The 17,415-nt window shown below is 48.7% G+C and overlaps 1 protein-coding gene across 4 annotated transcripts; it reads right to left on the reverse strand.

Moving 5' to 3' along the window:
• Positions 1–457: 457 nt before the first annotated feature.
• Positions 458–16,012, reverse strand: THG1L (tRNA-histidine guanylyltransferase 1 like). 4 transcript variants are annotated; one of them, XM_078609377.1, is made up of 7 exons: positions 15,689–16,012; positions 11,333–11,509; positions 9,334–9,503; positions 8,808–8,896; positions 8,534–8,641; positions 1,344–1,388; positions 458–1,060 (listed from the first exon to the last, which is right to left on the reverse strand). In XM_078609377.1, exons 1-7 carry the CDS (start codon positions 15,937–15,939, stop codon positions 554–556), a joined length of 1,347 nt encoding a protein of 448 aa, XP_078465503.1. In that variant the 5' UTR covers positions 15,940–16,012; the 3' UTR covers positions 458–553. The 4 variants fall into 4 exon arrangements, with proteins under 4 accessions (XP_078465503.1, XP_078465502.1, XP_078465505.1 ...); XM_078609376.1 differs by having other exon boundaries at positions 458–1,063; XM_078609379.1 differs by lacking the exon at positions 1,344–1,388 and having other exon boundaries at positions 15,689–16,007.
• Between the last annotated feature and the right edge of the window lie 1,403 nt (positions 16,013–17,415).

Below are 17,415 nucleotides of genomic sequence, written 5' to 3' on the forward strand. Positions count from 1 at the left end.
GCGATGTTTTCTGCAGCGTGTTATCCCAATTGAGGTAATTTTTCAGCATTGGGATGTTTGGTCAAACCCAGTTGCATTCTACATTTATTTTTAGCTTTGGGAACTAACCGGAGAACCTGGAGGAAACCCATACTGCATAGGGGGAGAACAACAAACTTCACACAGCAAGGTACGTGAGCCAAGAATTGAACCCAGGAACTTTTTGCTGTGAGGCACGAGTGTAACCACTGCGCTGGCACTCTGCCGTCCATATGGGTATCTATTCCTGCTGGAGATGGGAAACCTGTGGATAATAAAATAAACTGAACCATGCTCCTCGATAGGTCTGCTGGGTTGTTGGTATATGAGCCGTCAAGATACATTTTGTGAAATAAAACACTGGAAATATTTTGCATCATCCTGCTGCGTGAAGAGCAGGTCCACAATGCCCAAAGATAAGAATAAAGCTGACAATATAAACTTTTTTTATTTTATTAAAAAATAAATTTTCCTGACCGAATCATGAAGCTGTTTCATAATGTATTGTTGTTGATCTTTACGGTCTAACTTTTCATCAGTTGGTTACTTTTGTAAGCGTGAGGCTTTTACTATTTTTTATTGAAAAGTCTGCGAGGATATCTGGGTGCCTTTCCCAGAAAGAATCCCCAATGATGTCTTCGTGTAGCATCACCACCTTGCGCTGCTGTTCCTGCCTTTTGTCCGTTCCCTTGGCCTTCCGCGAGGCACGCCTTCCCTCTGTCGGGGTGTCTGGAGCCGCACACCGGCTCGCAGAATCGGATGCAGCAATTGGTTCAACGCCCACGCTGTAACTCGCCGCTGGCTCACCATCGCTCATTCGCTTCGCAGACACGGACTCCTGCACCTTGCTGACACGATCACCGCTTCCCACAGGGCGCTCCCGCCGCTGTTCAGGTCTGCCCTCTGCCGTGGGCTCATCCGCAGACCTGTCCACAAGGTCTCGACTGCCACTGCATTCCTTCTCAATGACATCTCCTTTTCCTGGGTCGGCTTCCCCATGGGGAGCGGCTTCAGTCTCCTTTAGTTGGTGTCCGGAGACCACCTGCTGAGAGGAGGACATTTTGGTCAGCTCATCTTAACCTATGAGTAATTTTTTGTCTGTCTGTCCATGTGTGTGTGGCTGAAACTTGCGAAGGATTTGGCTCACAAACCGTGGGGTTTATATATTTTTTTAAAGTAGACAGGTAGCACGCCATAAGCCCTGTGCTGAGCCAGCACTATTCCGATTTCGTATCTGTCACCTTTAAAGTTGTTTAATTAGCGATTCAGTGCTGTTTTCCATTACTTATTTATTACATAGCACGTGCTCGACCATACCAACTCACACGCGTTCGGTGGGGGTGAGGAGGCATTTCTCTATCTTGTGGACACTGCGCAAGGTAACACACACGAAATTACAGCACCCGTCAACCATACATCTATCTTATTTCTCTCATTTCTATTACTGCTTTTTCATAATACATCGTAGACATTAACCAGTAAATATACACTATACCGTTTGGTTCTGTTGGTAATATACACTATGTAACATGCTTTTCCCCCTGGGTACTAACTGTTACATTTCATTTCCTTAAGACAACAAAGTACAACCATTATGTCTTTTGTCTCACAAACTTTCCTCTTGTGAGCAGGACTTTACGTCACAAACTATTGAGTTTGTACACTTTCCCTCGCCTCTAATTTTCTTAACAAAATGTTTGATGACAGTAGATATACACTATGTAACCGGCTTGTTTCCCCTGCATACCAACTGTTCTATTTCATTTCCTTAAGACAACAAAGCACAGCCATTGTGTCTTTTTCCCCACAAACTTTCCTCTTGTGAGCAGGACTTTGTCAAGAACTATTTTTACTTTGTTTACATTTAATTTACACTTGTGTAAGTCTAAGTGTGTGTTATCGTCCATGTGTGTGTGTGACTGGCTGTACAGTGAGTGAAAAAAGTATTTGATCCCCTGCTGATTTTGTACGTTTGCCCACTGACAAAGAAATGATCAGTCTATAATTTTAATGGTAGGTTTATTTGAACAGTGAGAGACAGAATAACAACAACAAAATCCGGAAAAACGCATGTCAAAAATGTTATAAATTGATTTGCATTTTAATGTGGGAAATAAGTATTTGACCCCTCTGCAAAACATGACTTAGTACTTGGTGGCAAAACCCTTGTTGGCAATCACAGAGGTCAGACGTTTCTTGTAGTTGGCCACCAGGTTTGCACACATCTAAGGAGGGATTTTGTCCCACTCCTCTTTGCAGATCTTCAAGTCATTAAGGTTTCGAGGTTGACGTTTGGCAACTCGAACCTTCAGCTCCCTCCACAGATTTTCTATGGGATTAAGGTCTGGAGACTGGCTAGGCCACTCCAGGACCTTAATGTGCTTCTTCTTGAACCACTCCTTTGTTGCCTTGGCCGTGTGTTTTGGGTCATTGTCATGCTGGAATACCCATCCACGACCCATTTTCAATGCCCTGGTTGAGGGAAGGAGGTTCTCACCCAAGATTTGACGGTACATGGCCCCCGTCCATCGTCCCTTTGATGTGGTGAAGTTGTCCTGTCCACTTAGCAGAAAAACACCCCCAAAGCATAATGTTTCCACCTCCATGTTTGACGGTGGGGATGGTGTTCTTGGGGTCATAGGCAGCATTCCTCCTCCTCCAAACACGGCGAGTTGAGTTGATGCCAAAGAGCTCCATTTTGGTCTCATCTGACCACAGCACTTTCACCCAGTTGTCCTCTGAATCATTCAGATGTTCATTGGCAAACTTCAGACGGACATGTATATGTGCTTTCTTGAGCAGGGGGACATTGCGGGCGCTGCAGGATTTCAGTCCTTCACGGTGTAGTGTGTTACCAACTGTTTTCTTGGTGACTATGGTCCCAGCTACCTTGAGATCATTGACAAGATCCTCCCGTGTAGTTCTGGGCCGATTCCTCACTGTTCTCATGATCATTGCAACTCCACGAGGTGAAATCTTGCATGGAGCCCCAGGTCAAGGGAGATTGACAGTTCTTTTGTGTTTCTTCCATTTGTGAATAATCACACCAACTGTTGTCACCTTCTCACCAAGCTGCTTGGCGATGGGCTTGTAAGCCCATTCCAGCCTTGTATAGGTCTACAATCTTGTCCCTGACATCCTTGAAGAGCTCTTTGGTCTTGGCCATGGTGGAGAGTTTGGAATCTGATTGATTGATTGTGAACAAGTGTCTTTTATACAGGTAACAAGCTGAGATTAGGAGCACTCCCTTTAAGAGTGTGCTCCTAATCTCAGCTCGTTACCCGTATAAAAAAAACACCTAGGAGCCAGAAATCTTTCTGATTGAGAGGGGGTCAAATATTCATTTCCCTCATTAAAATGTAAATCAATTTATAACATTTTTGACATGCATTTTTCTGGATTTTGTTGTTGTTATTCTGTCTCTTCACTGTTCAAATAATCCTACCATTAAAATTATAGACTGATCATTTCTTTGTCAGTGGGCAAACGTACAAAATCAGCAGGGGATCAAATACTTTTTTCCCTCACTGTATGTGTTAGTCCATGTGTGTGTACGTTGATATGTGTGTGTTAGTAAATATGTGTGTGTAGGTCCATGTGTGTGTCACTATGTATGTGTGTGTTTAAGTCCATGTGTGTGTATGTGTGTAAGTCGATATGTGCGTGTGAGTCACTGTGTGTCTGTACGTCGATACGTCCGTGTGTAAGTCGATGTGTGTGTGTTAGTCCATGTGTGTGAGTCCGTGTGTGTGTGCGTCAATGTGTGTAAATCCATATGTGTGTGTGTTTAAGTCGATGTTTGTGTGTGGAGATGGATGTGTGTGTGAGTCGCTGTGTGCAAGTCCACATCTGTGTGTGTAAGTGGATGTGTGTGTGTGTCAGTCACTGTGTGTGTGTGCAAGTCGATATGTGTGCGTGTGGGTCGATGTATGTGAGTGTGTAAGTCGATGTGTTTGTGTGTGTGGGTCAATGTCTGTGTGTCAGTCGATGTGTGTTAGTCAATGTGTGTGTGTGGTGTGTGTGGACAACTAATATTTAACAATTAAGTTAGTAATTTTTACTATAATAATGTGTGTGTCCAAGTCCATGTGTGCGTGTGAGTCGATGTGCGTGTCTGCGTCGATGTGTGTGTCTAAGTCGATGTGTGTGTGAGTCGATGCCCGTGTGTGAGTCGATGTGTGTGTGTGTACGTTCATGTGTGTGTGTATACAAGTCGATGTGTGTATGTAAGTCTGTGTGTGTGTGCGTGAGTCGATATGTGTGTATGTCAGTCGACGTGTGTGTGTGTTAGTGGATGTGTGTGCTTGGCTCCATGTGAGTGTGCAAGTCCATTTCTCTGTGTGTGCGAGTCGATGTATGTGTGCAAGTCTGGCAAAACAACCCCCTACCTCCTCGCGGTGCCGGACGGGCAACTCTGTCGTGGACAGTGCTGTGGGGGGAGGGCCAATGCCGATTGGCCTCTCCCCTAATGGCGTCTGTGACCACCACAGTGGCTATACGGGGGCTCTGGACGGGTGCGAGGGGCTGGTAACCCCTCCACCTTTCAATTAATTACCACTAAACCACGACTTAAAACATGTAACTAATAAGCTTGTGCCGGATGCCGCGGGGGGACAGGCGTCTATGACGTCTCCTGGCCAAATCCCAATTGGCGGAGGCAGGAGATTGAATCTTTACCCTCAAGGTTCCTCCAGAAACAACGAAAAGCCACTTCGTGTGGCCACGTGGAATGTCCGAACGCTCACTGCGGAGGAGAGGCTGCCACTCCTCTGTCGGGAGCTGGACCGGTACCGCCTGGATCTCTGTGGTATTCAGGAGGTCCGGTGGACCGGTTCTGGCTCCTGCCACCATGAGGGGTGGACAGTCCTCTACTCGGGGCAGGAGACTGCCAAACAACAGGGTGTGGGCTCTTCTTCTGAACAAAATAATGAAGGGAGCGTGGGAGCGTGGGAGTGTGGCGGTGAGGTGTGGGAAGCTGTAAGCCCCAGGCTACTTTGGCCTCGCCTTCCAATCAACCGGAGGCGAGGAGTGGGGGTCGTGGTTACTTATGCCCCCACCGAAGACGAACATCCGTGGAGGGAAGCAGGCAAAGCCGATGAGTCAGATGTCTTCTATGACCTCCTGTCACAGGTGCTGGTTAAAGTGGCCACTCGGGATAGTCATCTTGTTGGGTGACTTCAATGCCCGAGTTGGTCATGATGCTGGCACCTGGTCTGGAGTGATTGGAGGGCATGGGCCAGATCAGCTCAATAACAACGGTAGGAGGCTGCTAGATTTTTGTGCAGCCCATGGGCTTGTAATTACCAACACGCTCTTCCGGCATCGGCGCATCCACACAACATCATGGATGCATGCCAGGTCCAAGCAAGAACATCTTCTGGACTAGATATTGACGAACCAGCAGATGCGAGCCCATGTCCTTGACACCAGGACCTACCGTGGCGCTGATCTGCCCTCTGACCATGGACTAGTCATCTGTAAGATGCGCCTACCATTCTTCCACTCCGGTGGTGGGTGTACACCCAGGATCCCATTCCAACCTAAAGTGGCCTGGTCTCAGTTAGCTGATGAAAGTTGCAAGCGAGAATTCCATCATCGCTTGCGGCTGGGGTTGGCATCGTTCCCCCCCACTCTTCCTGATGTCGAGGGTAAATGGGCGAGGTTTAGGACTGACTCATGCAGCTGCAATGGCTGCTTTGGGTACGCGGTCCAGACCTCTCCAGAGACCCTGGCTGACAGAGGAGGTGTTCAGGATAGTTGAGAAAAAGCGACAGGCCCACTCTCATCAGCTACAGCATCCCACGTCAGAGAATGAGGCGGCTTACTGCAGCCTTCGCTCGGAGGTTCGGAGAGCCGTAAGGCGCTGCAAGGATGGGTGGTGGTCGTGGGTTGCTGAAGAGATGGGAGTCTGCCTCAGTGGCCCGCGATCACAAATCACTATTTAACTCCATCAAAAAAGTAACCTGCAGCGGCACATCTATTACCATCATTAGGGGAAAAAACGGTGATCCAATCTCCGACCCCCAGGGACAGGTTTGCAGATTTGCTGAGCATTTCTGTGAGATCCTGGGGGAGGGGAAATCCCTTAGCCAGGAAAACATCATGGCACAAAGTGGGGATGACCCTGCTGAGGCTGCGGTGCCTCAATTATTGTGAGTGGCTGGCTGAGGTGCCATCTGTTGAGGAAGTACTGAAGGCGATCCGGAGTCTGAGACCAGGAAAGGCACCGGGCAGAGATGATCTCCCAAGCAAAATGCTGAGGGAGGGTGGCGTTTGTGCACAGACTGCCCTATATGACATCATAACAACAGTCTGGACCACTGGACGGGTTCCGCAGGATTGGAAGGATGCCCTGGTGGTCCCCCTCTTTAAGAAGCACAGACTGTAACAACTACAGGGGCATCTCACTCGGTGTGCCGGGAAAGGTCCTGGCAAGGATTATTCAACATCGCCTTGCTAGGCACGCTGAGGAGAGGCTTACGGAGCCCCAATGCGGTTTCAGGAAAGGGCGGTCCTGCACAGATGCCATATTTTCTGTCCGTCTGCAACACCAGAGGTGTAGGGAATTCCAACAAGACCTACATCTCTGCTTTATTGATCTGGTCAAGGCCTATGATACCATCAGTAGGCCTGGGCTCTGGGTTGTTCTTCGTGCTTTTGGAGTCCCTGACCCTCTGCTCACGATCATTAAGGACCTTCATGATGGTGAGCGGGCCCGGGTAAAACTACGTGGCCGGAAGTCAGAGTCATTCCCTGTACACCTTGAGGTGTGACAGGGATGTCCTCTGGCTCCCACATTATTTAACATCTATTTTGACCATGCAGTTCGTGAAGCCTTCAATAGCTGTACCGGGGGAATTTCCATTTGGTACAGATATAATGGGAGGCTGATCGATGCCCGGGTGCGATCAAGGGATGGCTCCCTATTGGCCAACCACGTTTATGTATGCCGATTTGGTAATAGCTGTTCATTCAGAGGAGGAGTTGGAGATGCTGCTGCTGCTGAGACTGGAGCGTGCCACAAAGAGGTGGGGCCTTACTATCAGCCCCACCAAAACTAAGCACCTGCCTGGGTATTTTGTACCATCGGACACTACACCCACACAACTCCCAATCGGTGATGGGGCAGTTGTGGAGAGAGTGGAGAGTTTCCCATACCTGGGCAGTGTGCTTATGACCGGCTCCAGTTTAACAGCAGAGGTCTCACTCCGAATCAGTCGAGCGGCAATATCTTTTCATTGGTTGCATAACGCTGTGTGGACGTTACCTGGTCTGTCGCTCCGCACGAAGCTTCAGGTCTTCTCGGCCACAGTCATTCCCTCCCTTCTCTACGCTTGCGAAACGTGGACCCTCCTAATGGAGCATCTTCGCCGGTTAGAAACATTTAGGCTGGCCTGCCTACGATCCATCCTGGGTTTAACTAGGCAGGATTGTGTGAGCTCACAAATCCTTGAAAGATCTGGGCAAAGTCCCATCGGTGAGCTCCTCCGGCAGGCAAGGCTGCGTTGGCTGGGTCATGTAGCCAGCATGCCCAGCCACCGCATGCCTAAACAGCTTTTGTTCAGCCGGATCGAGGGGGCTAAACGGGCACGGCATGGGCTAGAGAAGAGATGGAGTGATGTGATACAGGAGGACGTGGAGCTGAGTGGACTTGCCGATGACTGGTACCAGCGGTGTCAAGATCGGCCTCTGTGGAGGAGGATCGTGAAGGACGCTACTGGGCAGTTGGAGGCAGTCGCCCTCCAACAACAACGGAGAGCGGAGGAACGACGCTCACAACAATGAGCGGAGCGCCGGGTGGCTAAAGCACAGCAAGTTGGCACAGGTGGTGCATCAGCTAGTCATCTCGGTCATCTCATTCAGTCGACCCGTGACACCTGGGTCTGCCTCGTGACCTCCTGCCAGCGGGCGTTCGACACTTCACGTGGCCTCAAGGTGCACATGGCCTGGCACAAGCGTCGTGGTAACGTCACCGCCACTTAGTGGCGAATGGTGGTTGTTGTTGTTAGTCAATGTGTGCGTGTGTAAGTCCATATGTGTGTGCGTGTAGGTCGATGTGTGTGTGAGTCTATGTCTGTATGTGTGTAAGTCGATGTGTGTGTGTTTTTTTTGCCCGGGCAATGCTGGGTACTTCCCACTAGTTTATATATTTAATTAAAAAGTGTAGATTTTGACTGGAAATAGCCTGGGTGAGGTTCACATTCTGTATATACAAATTGCTGATCTTGTCAAAGAGCATAAACCATCACGTAAACTCTGGTCATCCTTACAGCGGTTTTTAGGGAACCATCGAACAAAGACGGTCAGTGCATCGCGTGCTTTCAGATACGCTTCTGCGACTGTCTGGAACGGTCTTTCTTCCAATATTAGTATGTATGTTCAACTTCTTTCGCACTGTAAATAGCCAACAGTGATAACGCTCTGTGATAGCCGCGAAAACATTAAATAACTCGATGAGCGGCCAGCGTTCTGCACGTTCTCGGCGCGCGTATGGGATTGGCCTGCGTGCGAGCACCTTCTCCCAGATGATGGTAGTTCCCTTGCGGAACTGCAACGGCTCCTTGTTGTAGTTGATACCGAACTCTGAAAACAAGATCTCATTCTTGTCTGCCGCCACCGTGAGCTGTGAATGCACCAAACAACCACATGAGGGGATTATGACGGTGGGAGAGTAAGGGGAGTTCGAAAAGGAGTTTCACCGACGCATTCACGCTGCCAGCACGTGCAGATGCAAGACGTGGACATATTTGTCAATTGCACACACGTGAGTGACAAGCCCAGGACTTCACCTTGAGCCGTTCCTGGGCTTGGGTAGTGGTGAGGCCCCCGTTCTGCACCAGCGCCCAGAACACGGTGTTGTAGAGGTTGTTAATGTGGCCTGCCCCATTGAAGGGGGAGGGGGGGTGGAGATTCAGAATCACCGACTCGAGAATCTCTCCGTGGTTCTACTTGGAGCCGCACATAAAACCATAAACTAAAATATAAACTTTTTTATTTCACCAGGTAAGGCCCGCTGAGCTATATAGCTCTTTTTCAGAAGCAACCTAGCCATAAATGATAGTTCAACAAAGTGGCTTATCATGATCACATTTCTAGCAGCCAAATTATCTTAAACACGTTTCCATAAGGAGGATGCAATCGTACCCTCTCTCCCTTTACACAACCCTTTAAGCTTATTTCCTATGATACAACATTTAACAAAGGATACCCAGAGTCTCAAGTTATCAATTGAACTACTAAAATTACTTTTGAGGTTTAATTCAAGAGCAAAGGTTATATCAGGAGGCAGATTCCCATGGAGGAGTTTGTGCTCACAGTCGGCCTGGCGCCAGCTCAGGTAGTCCCGCAGATGCCGCTCTGTGGGGTAGAGCACAACGCGGCCGTCAAACGCCGGGGGGTAGAGGAGCCGCTCCGGCGCGAAGAACTTGTCCCAGTAGAAGACGAACGCCGAGGAGAAGAGCGAAGCCACCTGCGTCATGAACTTACTGCCGTGGGATGACACAGAGACGCATATTCCCGATAAGTTATGAAAAATAATAGATTTTACTCTTTCTGGCAATAAAACAGGTGTTTTGATGTTCAAACACCAAATAGATACATTTTGCAATAAATCAAGTCTGCATTAACCACACATACTTGTGGTGAACATGCAAACAAAACATGCTCTGATAAAAATGCATTGTCTTTTAAATTGATTGGCCTACAAAAGGTATCTATTTCGTGTTTGTGCATCTTAACACCTCCTGTTTTATTGCCAGAAAAGGTAAAACCTATTCTTATTTTTCATACTTTGATACTAGCAAAAAAGGTCCCATGATATTTCCGTTACGTTATTTATATTATTACAATTCTTGTTTACCCAAAAAAGACTCAACACTCTTTTAAACTACGAAGTCCGTGTTAGGCGCGGGGGTTGCATTCCTGAAATTGCCACGTAAAACGAATTCGCTTTAAGCAGGAGTTATTTTACCATAAGGAATAATGGCAAAGGTAGGGGTGCTGTTCCAGCCCATAATTTAATTGTTTTTATTTGACAGCCGACTGTTTCACATGTTTATTTTTTTATGTGTTGTGTTTATATATGTAGAGGTGGTTACGGAAAGGGAAGCGGACAAACACACAGGGGTGTCTACATCCACGTCCGCAATGGTTAACCCTGGGGGGCTATGGGTGGCGCTGTGATCCCCCATAGCCCCACCCCTCGGTGGCGGTTGGTATAAAAGGCGGGGAGCCAGAGGGCTCGGGGTCCAGTGTGAAGCTTAACCAGCGAAGATTGAAGACCGGCAGATAGGCCCTGGAACTTCCCTGGCTCGCTGTCCTTCTCAGGGCCGGGCAGGGCAAGCCAGTGGCGCGGCCCTTAGAGCCTCAGGACCGATGCTCTTGTAAGAGCACGGTCTGGTTGGCTGGGTGCCGGGATCCGTGCTTAACCAGGGCCGGATCAGATAGCCTCCCCTAGCACTCTTAGAGGAGGACTGGGAGTAGATCAGTCATGGATAGTGCTAGGGGTGTATTCCTGTTGAGTACGGGTGAAGGGGCCATTACCCCTTCAAGTGTTATGTTACTGGCCTTTGCTTTAATAAACAAGTGTGCCTCGACTACGTCGTCTCTGTCTCGCTGATAACCCACTATATATATTTGCTATACATATGCTATGTGTAACAGTCATTCAAATATTAAGTGTGTAAAAGATATGGCGAGTGAAAAGATAAGAGAGTGAGATGACACTTCGCACACAAAGATGCCAGAACAAAGACTGAGGAACAGGAAGGCGTGCCATGTATCACAGCGCACATCAGACCTACAGGACCAGCTCCCAGCATCACCGAACAATGCTGCCATTACCCAAGCCGTTCAGAAAAGTTGTGTTATAGCAGGCACGGTACGCGTTAAGTGGAAAACGTTCCAATACAAAAAATCGCGTTCAAGCTAAAATGTGTAGTGTGAATGCCACACGTTTTAAATGGAGATTTACTGTACTGTCACTTAACCAAAAAACTCAGAGAAAACCCATGCAGAACAAGAGAGAAAGAACATACAAACTGCACACAGGAAGGCAGCCGATTCAGGAATCAAACTCAGGCCTTTCTGCTGTGAGCAGAGCCATCCCTAAGGTACGGCAAATCAGGGTGGATGCCCCGGGCCCCGCGTTTTGGGGGGCCCGTGCTTCGACGTCACAGTGTTAGATGTAATACTTCCGGTTTATTTTGAAGGCGTCAGGGGAGGGGCGCACAGTGTGATTTTCCCAGGCCCCGCACCCCCCTATGGATAGCCCTGACTGTGAGGCATGAGTGACGGCAGTGGTGATGGTGGTTACCTGGCCCTGCGCTTGAACCAGTTGGTTTTGCGGTGGAACACGAAGCTGAACTCGTCGCTCTGCCCGTAGGCCAGGACGAGGTCGTCCAGCTCTGTGACCACGTGCGCCGCGCAGTGCGCCATGAGGCGCAGCCCACGGGCGTCGTTGGGCTTCACGAACCCGTGGTCCTCGGCGAACCTGCGTCGCGGAGCAGACACCGCCGACACAAGCCACGTCAGCGTCGCCGTTCCGTGTGTCTCTCTTCCGGGTTCTCTGGTTTCCTCCCACAGTTAAACATCGGGAGAACAAAAGCCACGCAGAAAGGCACCCGAGTTTAAGAATCGAACCCAGGCCCTTCTTTGTTTGTTCTGCATGGGTTGCTCCTCTGAATTCCTGGGTTTCTTCCGATATCTAAAAAAAATATAACTGGTGTTGTCCAAATATCCCAATGCTGAAAATGACAGCTACACCTCGATTTACCAACGAATTACAGTTTACAAAATTTTGCGTGAAAGCAATTAACAAATTACAGACACTTTTTGATGAATAAAATCGAATATCCGTGTTAATGAAATTTCACTACGGCACGCGCCGTGACATCACCAAACAAGAAGCGCCCAGGAGGCTGCTTCATCCATTCGTGATAGCGTTATGGTATCTTTTGATCAGTTCATTGAAAACGTTAATTATATTAGTTTTAAGTTATTATTAAATCGTTTTAATATTTACATTATTTTTGTTTTGGGAAAAGTGATATCGGTGTATATTTTAATGTTAGGAGTTGAGTTGGAATTAGTGTCCGAAACACATCCCTCATTTCTTTTTTCAATTAATGGGAAAAGCCATTCCGATTTACGATAGTCCGTTCTTATATGACGTGTTTTCATAATGCTAATTGGATGTAACGCGATTGATGAATTAGGGAACACGTTTTTCAACTAATGCGAATGGGATATACGGTGACTCCTCTACTTACAAACATTCGACAAACAAACTTCGAGAGATACGAACAAACCTGTCCGTATGTCCAGTTGCCTGTTCGGACCGAGAGTCTAAAGTTCAACCACCGCGCAAAAATAGATGGCGGTAGTGACATCTACAGAACATGAAGAACAAGTGATATCTACAGCCACAGGAGATTATACAACTTTTAAAGCCATTCCCCGTGTTTAGTGTACATGCCGTACAACATTTTTGAATTGACAGGAGTAAAGTTGGATTTACGAACAAATCGACTTACGAACAGACCTCTGGAACCTAACTCGTTAGAAAGTAGAGGAGTCCCTGTAACGCGATTGAATGAACAGAACTATGACGCATTAGTAGGAATAAGCGGTTGTACAGCTGCCTAAGCATAGCATCATCACACAAGGTGCGATGCTGCTGGATGCCACCCACACGCCTGCATACGCATCGTGTTATTGCGGACTGTGCTTTACCCTACATTATATATTAAGACGTGATTTTTCCATAACGCGATGTTCTTCAGGATCGCCCCTACCGCGTTACACGAGGACAGACCGTTTTCGTTGAACCTGTGTTTTTTTGAAGAACGCATCCCACTATCTCAAAGCGAGGGTCACCCATACCTTCCAACCCATACGGTTTACCCGTATTCTTGGACAGGCTAATTGAGTTTTCAGGTCCATACGGTGTACTGCTGTTTTAATACGGGCACAAAAATTTGTTTTTTTGTGTTTCTCCCTAGTCATTGGACTTTGTAGGATGAACGTTGAGATTTATAAGGGGCACGGGGTGACCAATCAGATCTGAATTGGTCTGTAATAATGTGACGTAAATGGTGTCACTCGGGTGTTCGCGCCAGCTACTGTTACAGGAGTGCAACAATGCGTCTGGAGCCTCTCTCTAGCACCAAAGTACGGCATGTCAGCCAGCCCTAGGGGGCAGATTCCTGGCGATGGTCTGAGAGAGGGCAAGGGAGGGGTGGTAGCCTGAGTGGGGCACGTGATGCTCGGTCGAGATCATTCGGGAAAGGTCTCGAAGGGGGCATGGCCGAAGGCGGAACGAGGCCACGCCCAGGAGCATCAAGGGGCAGTCCCGAGAGTGTTCTGGGCTCGTCTGTAGAAACAAGCCTGGCTCCCGCGTCTCATCGTCTCCGGGTCTTCGTCTAGAGTTAATTAGCTATTCACATAGTTAACCAGATCACCTACTATAGAACCCAAGTTGCGTTCAGTGTTACCCGCTAGGGAAGTTGTTAAATAAAAGTGTTGCCTCCCAGTCCAGAGTGTGTGCCTCCATATTGGGGAGCAACACTACAATAAGGTAGGCAGCACTGATAAGGGGTTGACAGCAGGTATAGGACACCTGTAACCTGCAAATCACTCAATTTAGTCCATGGGCTCGGGCCAAAAAAATAACTTATTGGTACGACCTGAGGTGGCAAAGTCTCGTAATGATTTTTGTAATCCTCCCTGTGTGTGGGACATATTCTATGATAACCTTTGCGGAGTTCACTCTGTCAGGTGAGTACTTTGTGCTATAGAGTCGATATATACTGCTATAGTGAGCATGTACGACTGTAGTGATAGCAGGTACAACCACAGTCAGTATGCACTGCTGTAGTGAAAGCAGGTACCAGCACAGTCAGTATGCCACTGCTGGGATCATAGCAGGTACCACCAGTCAGCATGCACTGCTGTAAACAATAGATACCACTACAATCTGCACTGCTGTAATCATAGCAGATCCCATCACAGTCAGTATGCACTGCTGTAGTAATTGCGATGAAAGACGCAAAAAAAAGCTGATTTAAGGCTGCTTACTTGGCGAAGTTCGTATAAAATCGTAAAAACGAACTATATTTATCAAATATAGTTAGTTTTTATGAATTTAATAATTGTGTGCATGTTATGAAAGTTTACAATTTATAGAAGGTATCAAAATTGACAAACTGAACAAAAATATTTTTTTCCCTCTAGTCCCTGGCCTTTAATAATCTTAACAGGTACATTAACAATACATTGAGGGTAAAGTTAGCACTTTAGATATCTTTACTGAACAGATAATACAGAACCACCAGTACTTGACTCACCTGCCAGTAAATGATCATGAGCAAACAAGCTGCTAGAAACAGAAGGAAAACAGAGAGCGCCAATCTATTCCAGACTTAACTAAGTCACTGAAATTGAAGAACAAGCGTGAATGCAAGAATATGTATGAAATACATGCCTTGGGGCCAAACATCCATTTTGTCAATTATTTATTGTCTTCATTAACAGCGGATGCGTTAGAATGTTTTATTTGTAACGTCCGGGCAAATAGGAGTGATTGCGATAGGTGCAGAGACAGGTTTCCTGCGAGAAAAAAATAACAGCTGCTCATTTGGAAAGGTTATCACGTATTATTTAACTTCTGTTGGTGTAACAAATAAAATGGCACCATTTAAGTTTTGCCACTTTGGGTGGTGCCGATATGTGGTCTGGCCCAAGGACTAATTGGGATCACAGCAGCAGCATCGCCCGCTGGCTGCTGCACGCGGTGGAGGCTTTCGAGAGCAGCAGGCGAGGCGGGCGAGTCCCGGGGAGCCGTCGTCTGCAGCTCGGCGCGTTTTGTAGTTTACACAGCTGCTGAGCACAGGCCCAGAACGTCAAACGGGCCGACAACAAACAGCACTCTCAAAGTTGCAATCGGTAAGGGTGAATGCGTTTCTTGAACCCGAGCAAGGACTGCATTATGAGCTTGGGATGAGTGACAACGGGATTGGAAAAACAGAAAAGGACTACAGTATAACCCGCAGTGTGGTGAGTGGGTAGGTGGACGGGTGAGCGAGTGGGTGGATGGATGGGTGAGCAGGTGGGTGGTTGAGTGAGGCTGGTTAAGAGTGGAAGTGAATGAGTGGGTGGGTGACAGGGTCTGTCCCGGGACCTCCTGCCAGCAGCGAGCCTTCGGCACTTGACGTGCCCTCAAGACATACGACCTCGCCTGGCACAAGCGCCGTGGTGATGTCACCGCTACTTCGTGGCGGATGGGGGTGTTGTTTTTGGAGTGTTGTGGTGTTGATGTGGGGAGTTGGATTCCCGCTTACGGCCAACACCAGTGACTTATCGGAACCCGTCACGGGCCTCTCCTAGGTTGACTCGGCCTCAAATGAGTACCTGGTGCGGCGTGTAGACATCGCAACTAGGGAGTCAAAGGTGGCCAGGTGTGGTGGTGGCCAGGTGTGGTGCTGGCCACCCCCCCCCCCCCTTCAAAGGTGCTACTCGCTCGCAGAGCACTTGTCCCAACAGTCTGTTAAGGCTACGCGGGGGCTCTTTGTCTCTGTGGCGCCGTGGTGGTGGTTGAGCCCCATGTGTGCGTGCGCGAGAGACGGCGACTGCCGCTGTCTCTACGTGTGGACGGGCGTACAGTGCGCCCTACTTGCGGAAGGATCTCCCGTCGAGCCGCACCACCACCCACGTGTCGGGCAGGCACGCGTCCTCGCGCTCGAAGCCGCGCGTGTACGCGAAGCGGCTCAGCGCCATGGCGGGGTGCGGCGCCGCGTGCAGCTCGCGGCGCGCAGGCGCGCTGGGAGGCGGCGGCGGCGCGGGGAGACGCGGAGGAGGCGCGGGGCGAGACGCGGCGAGGCGGCGGCAAAGCGCGGGCAGCAGCAAGAGGCGTGGGGCGCGCATGCGGAGGCGGCGGCAGGAGCGGGGCTCGTGTAGGAGGGGGTGGGACTATGGGAGGCGGGGCGAGGGCTCGTTGCGAGGGGGCGGGGCGCGTGGGTGAGGGGGCGGGGCGCGTGGGCGAGGGAGCGGGGCTCGTTGCGAGGGGGCGGGGCGCGTGGGCGAAGGGGCGGGGCGCGTGGGCGAGGTTCCCGCTGTCCAAACACAAGTGTTGAAATCGGATTCCCACCACCACCCATCTCAAAAGAATTATCTCATCAAAACGCTATACCACAGAGCCCATGGCATTTCTGACCAACACCACCTGACCGGTGAATTAAGACATGTACATCGGGCCCTCAGGATAAACGGATACTCTGACCGTACTATCCGCCAAGCTGTCTCTCCCACCACACAGAAACAGCCACATGAAACTCCGACCAAAACTATCACGTTACCATACATAGCAGGCGTGACCAAAAAGATCTCCAAAATTCTAAACAAACATTAGATTCAAGTCCGATTCAGTACAGTGCATAACATCCGTGATCTGATTCCATCTGTGAAGGATGTCGTTCCTGACTTACAGTATCCTGGAGTCTACAAATTGAGTTGCATTTGTGGTGATTGCTACATTGGAGAAACGAAACGTATGTTTCTGATTGTGTCTGCGAGCACAAGTCAGATCTGAAACACGGCAGAACTGATTCTTCGGCCGTTGCCGATCATTGCTACAACTCGGTGGGCTCTCATGAAATTGTCTTTTCCGAGACCAAGGTTCTCTGCAAACCTCCTGGCTACCATCAAAGGTTTGTACACGAAGCCATACAAATATACAAACACAGACATTTCAACCGTGATGATGGGTACAAACTTAGTAATCATTGTAAAGATGTTATCAACCACGCAAAAAAGACTTAATTACACTTTTTTGGACCATCTTATCTGACAGGTACTATTTTACTTTACTTTACCGAGTGTTAACATCCCCAGTGTTTAACAGTACTCTCTTCATTGTTCAGCCAGCATTAGTATAACATGGGCATTTTCGTTCTTTTCTATCATGTGTATCTGGCCTCCCCTCCCCCTCTCTGTCCAATGCGTTGGCGTGTGCAGCAGCAGTAGTTGCTTGCGCACAACCGCGTCCACGCCGTCGTGCATCCTTTTGGCCCCGCCCCCCTCCCGATGCGTTGTACGTGGCACTCCGTGCCGTCTTTGAGCCCCGCCCCCCTCCCTCCCGATACGTTCCATTCATTGGCTACCACATTCTTATGAGCTCCCCCCCCCCTCTCCTCCCCCCTCAACTTGCTTTTAAGGGATTACATCTTGAATCATTGCCTCACTTGATGCAGCTAATCTGGCTGTGACGGTCCCACCTGATGACGGAGACTTGTGTTGCCTCCGAAACGTCGTGATTTTTATTTAATTTAATTTTTATTAATTTTGATGTTTTACCTACGTGACTTTACCGAAAAAAAACCTAAGAATAAGTGTTTTTTTATA

This window comes from Lampetra planeri, chromosome 32 (genome assembly GCF_965212315.1).
Source record: "Lampetra planeri chromosome 32, kcLamPlan1.2.h2, whole genome shotgun sequence".
Lineage (NCBI taxonomy): Eukaryota > Metazoa > Chordata > Hyperoartia > Petromyzontiformes > Petromyzontidae > Lampetra > Lampetra planeri.

What these genes read in the sequence shown, in the direction of transcription:
- THG1L (XM_078609376.1), bottom strand. Translation starts at nt 15,939, where the DNA reads ATGCGCGCCCCACGCCTCTTGCTGCTGCCCGCGCTTTGCCGCCGCCTC. An exon ending in TGGTTCAAGCGCAGGGCCAG is followed by an intron (nt 9,504 to 11,332) that starts GTAACCACCATC and finishes ATCCCACGGCAG; the next exon opens with TAAGTTCATGACGCAGGTGG. An exon ending in GAGCTGGCGCCAGGCCGACT is followed by an intron (nt 8,897 to 9,333) that starts GTGAGCACAAAC and finishes TCAATGGGGCAG; the next exon opens with GCCACATTAACAACCTCTAC.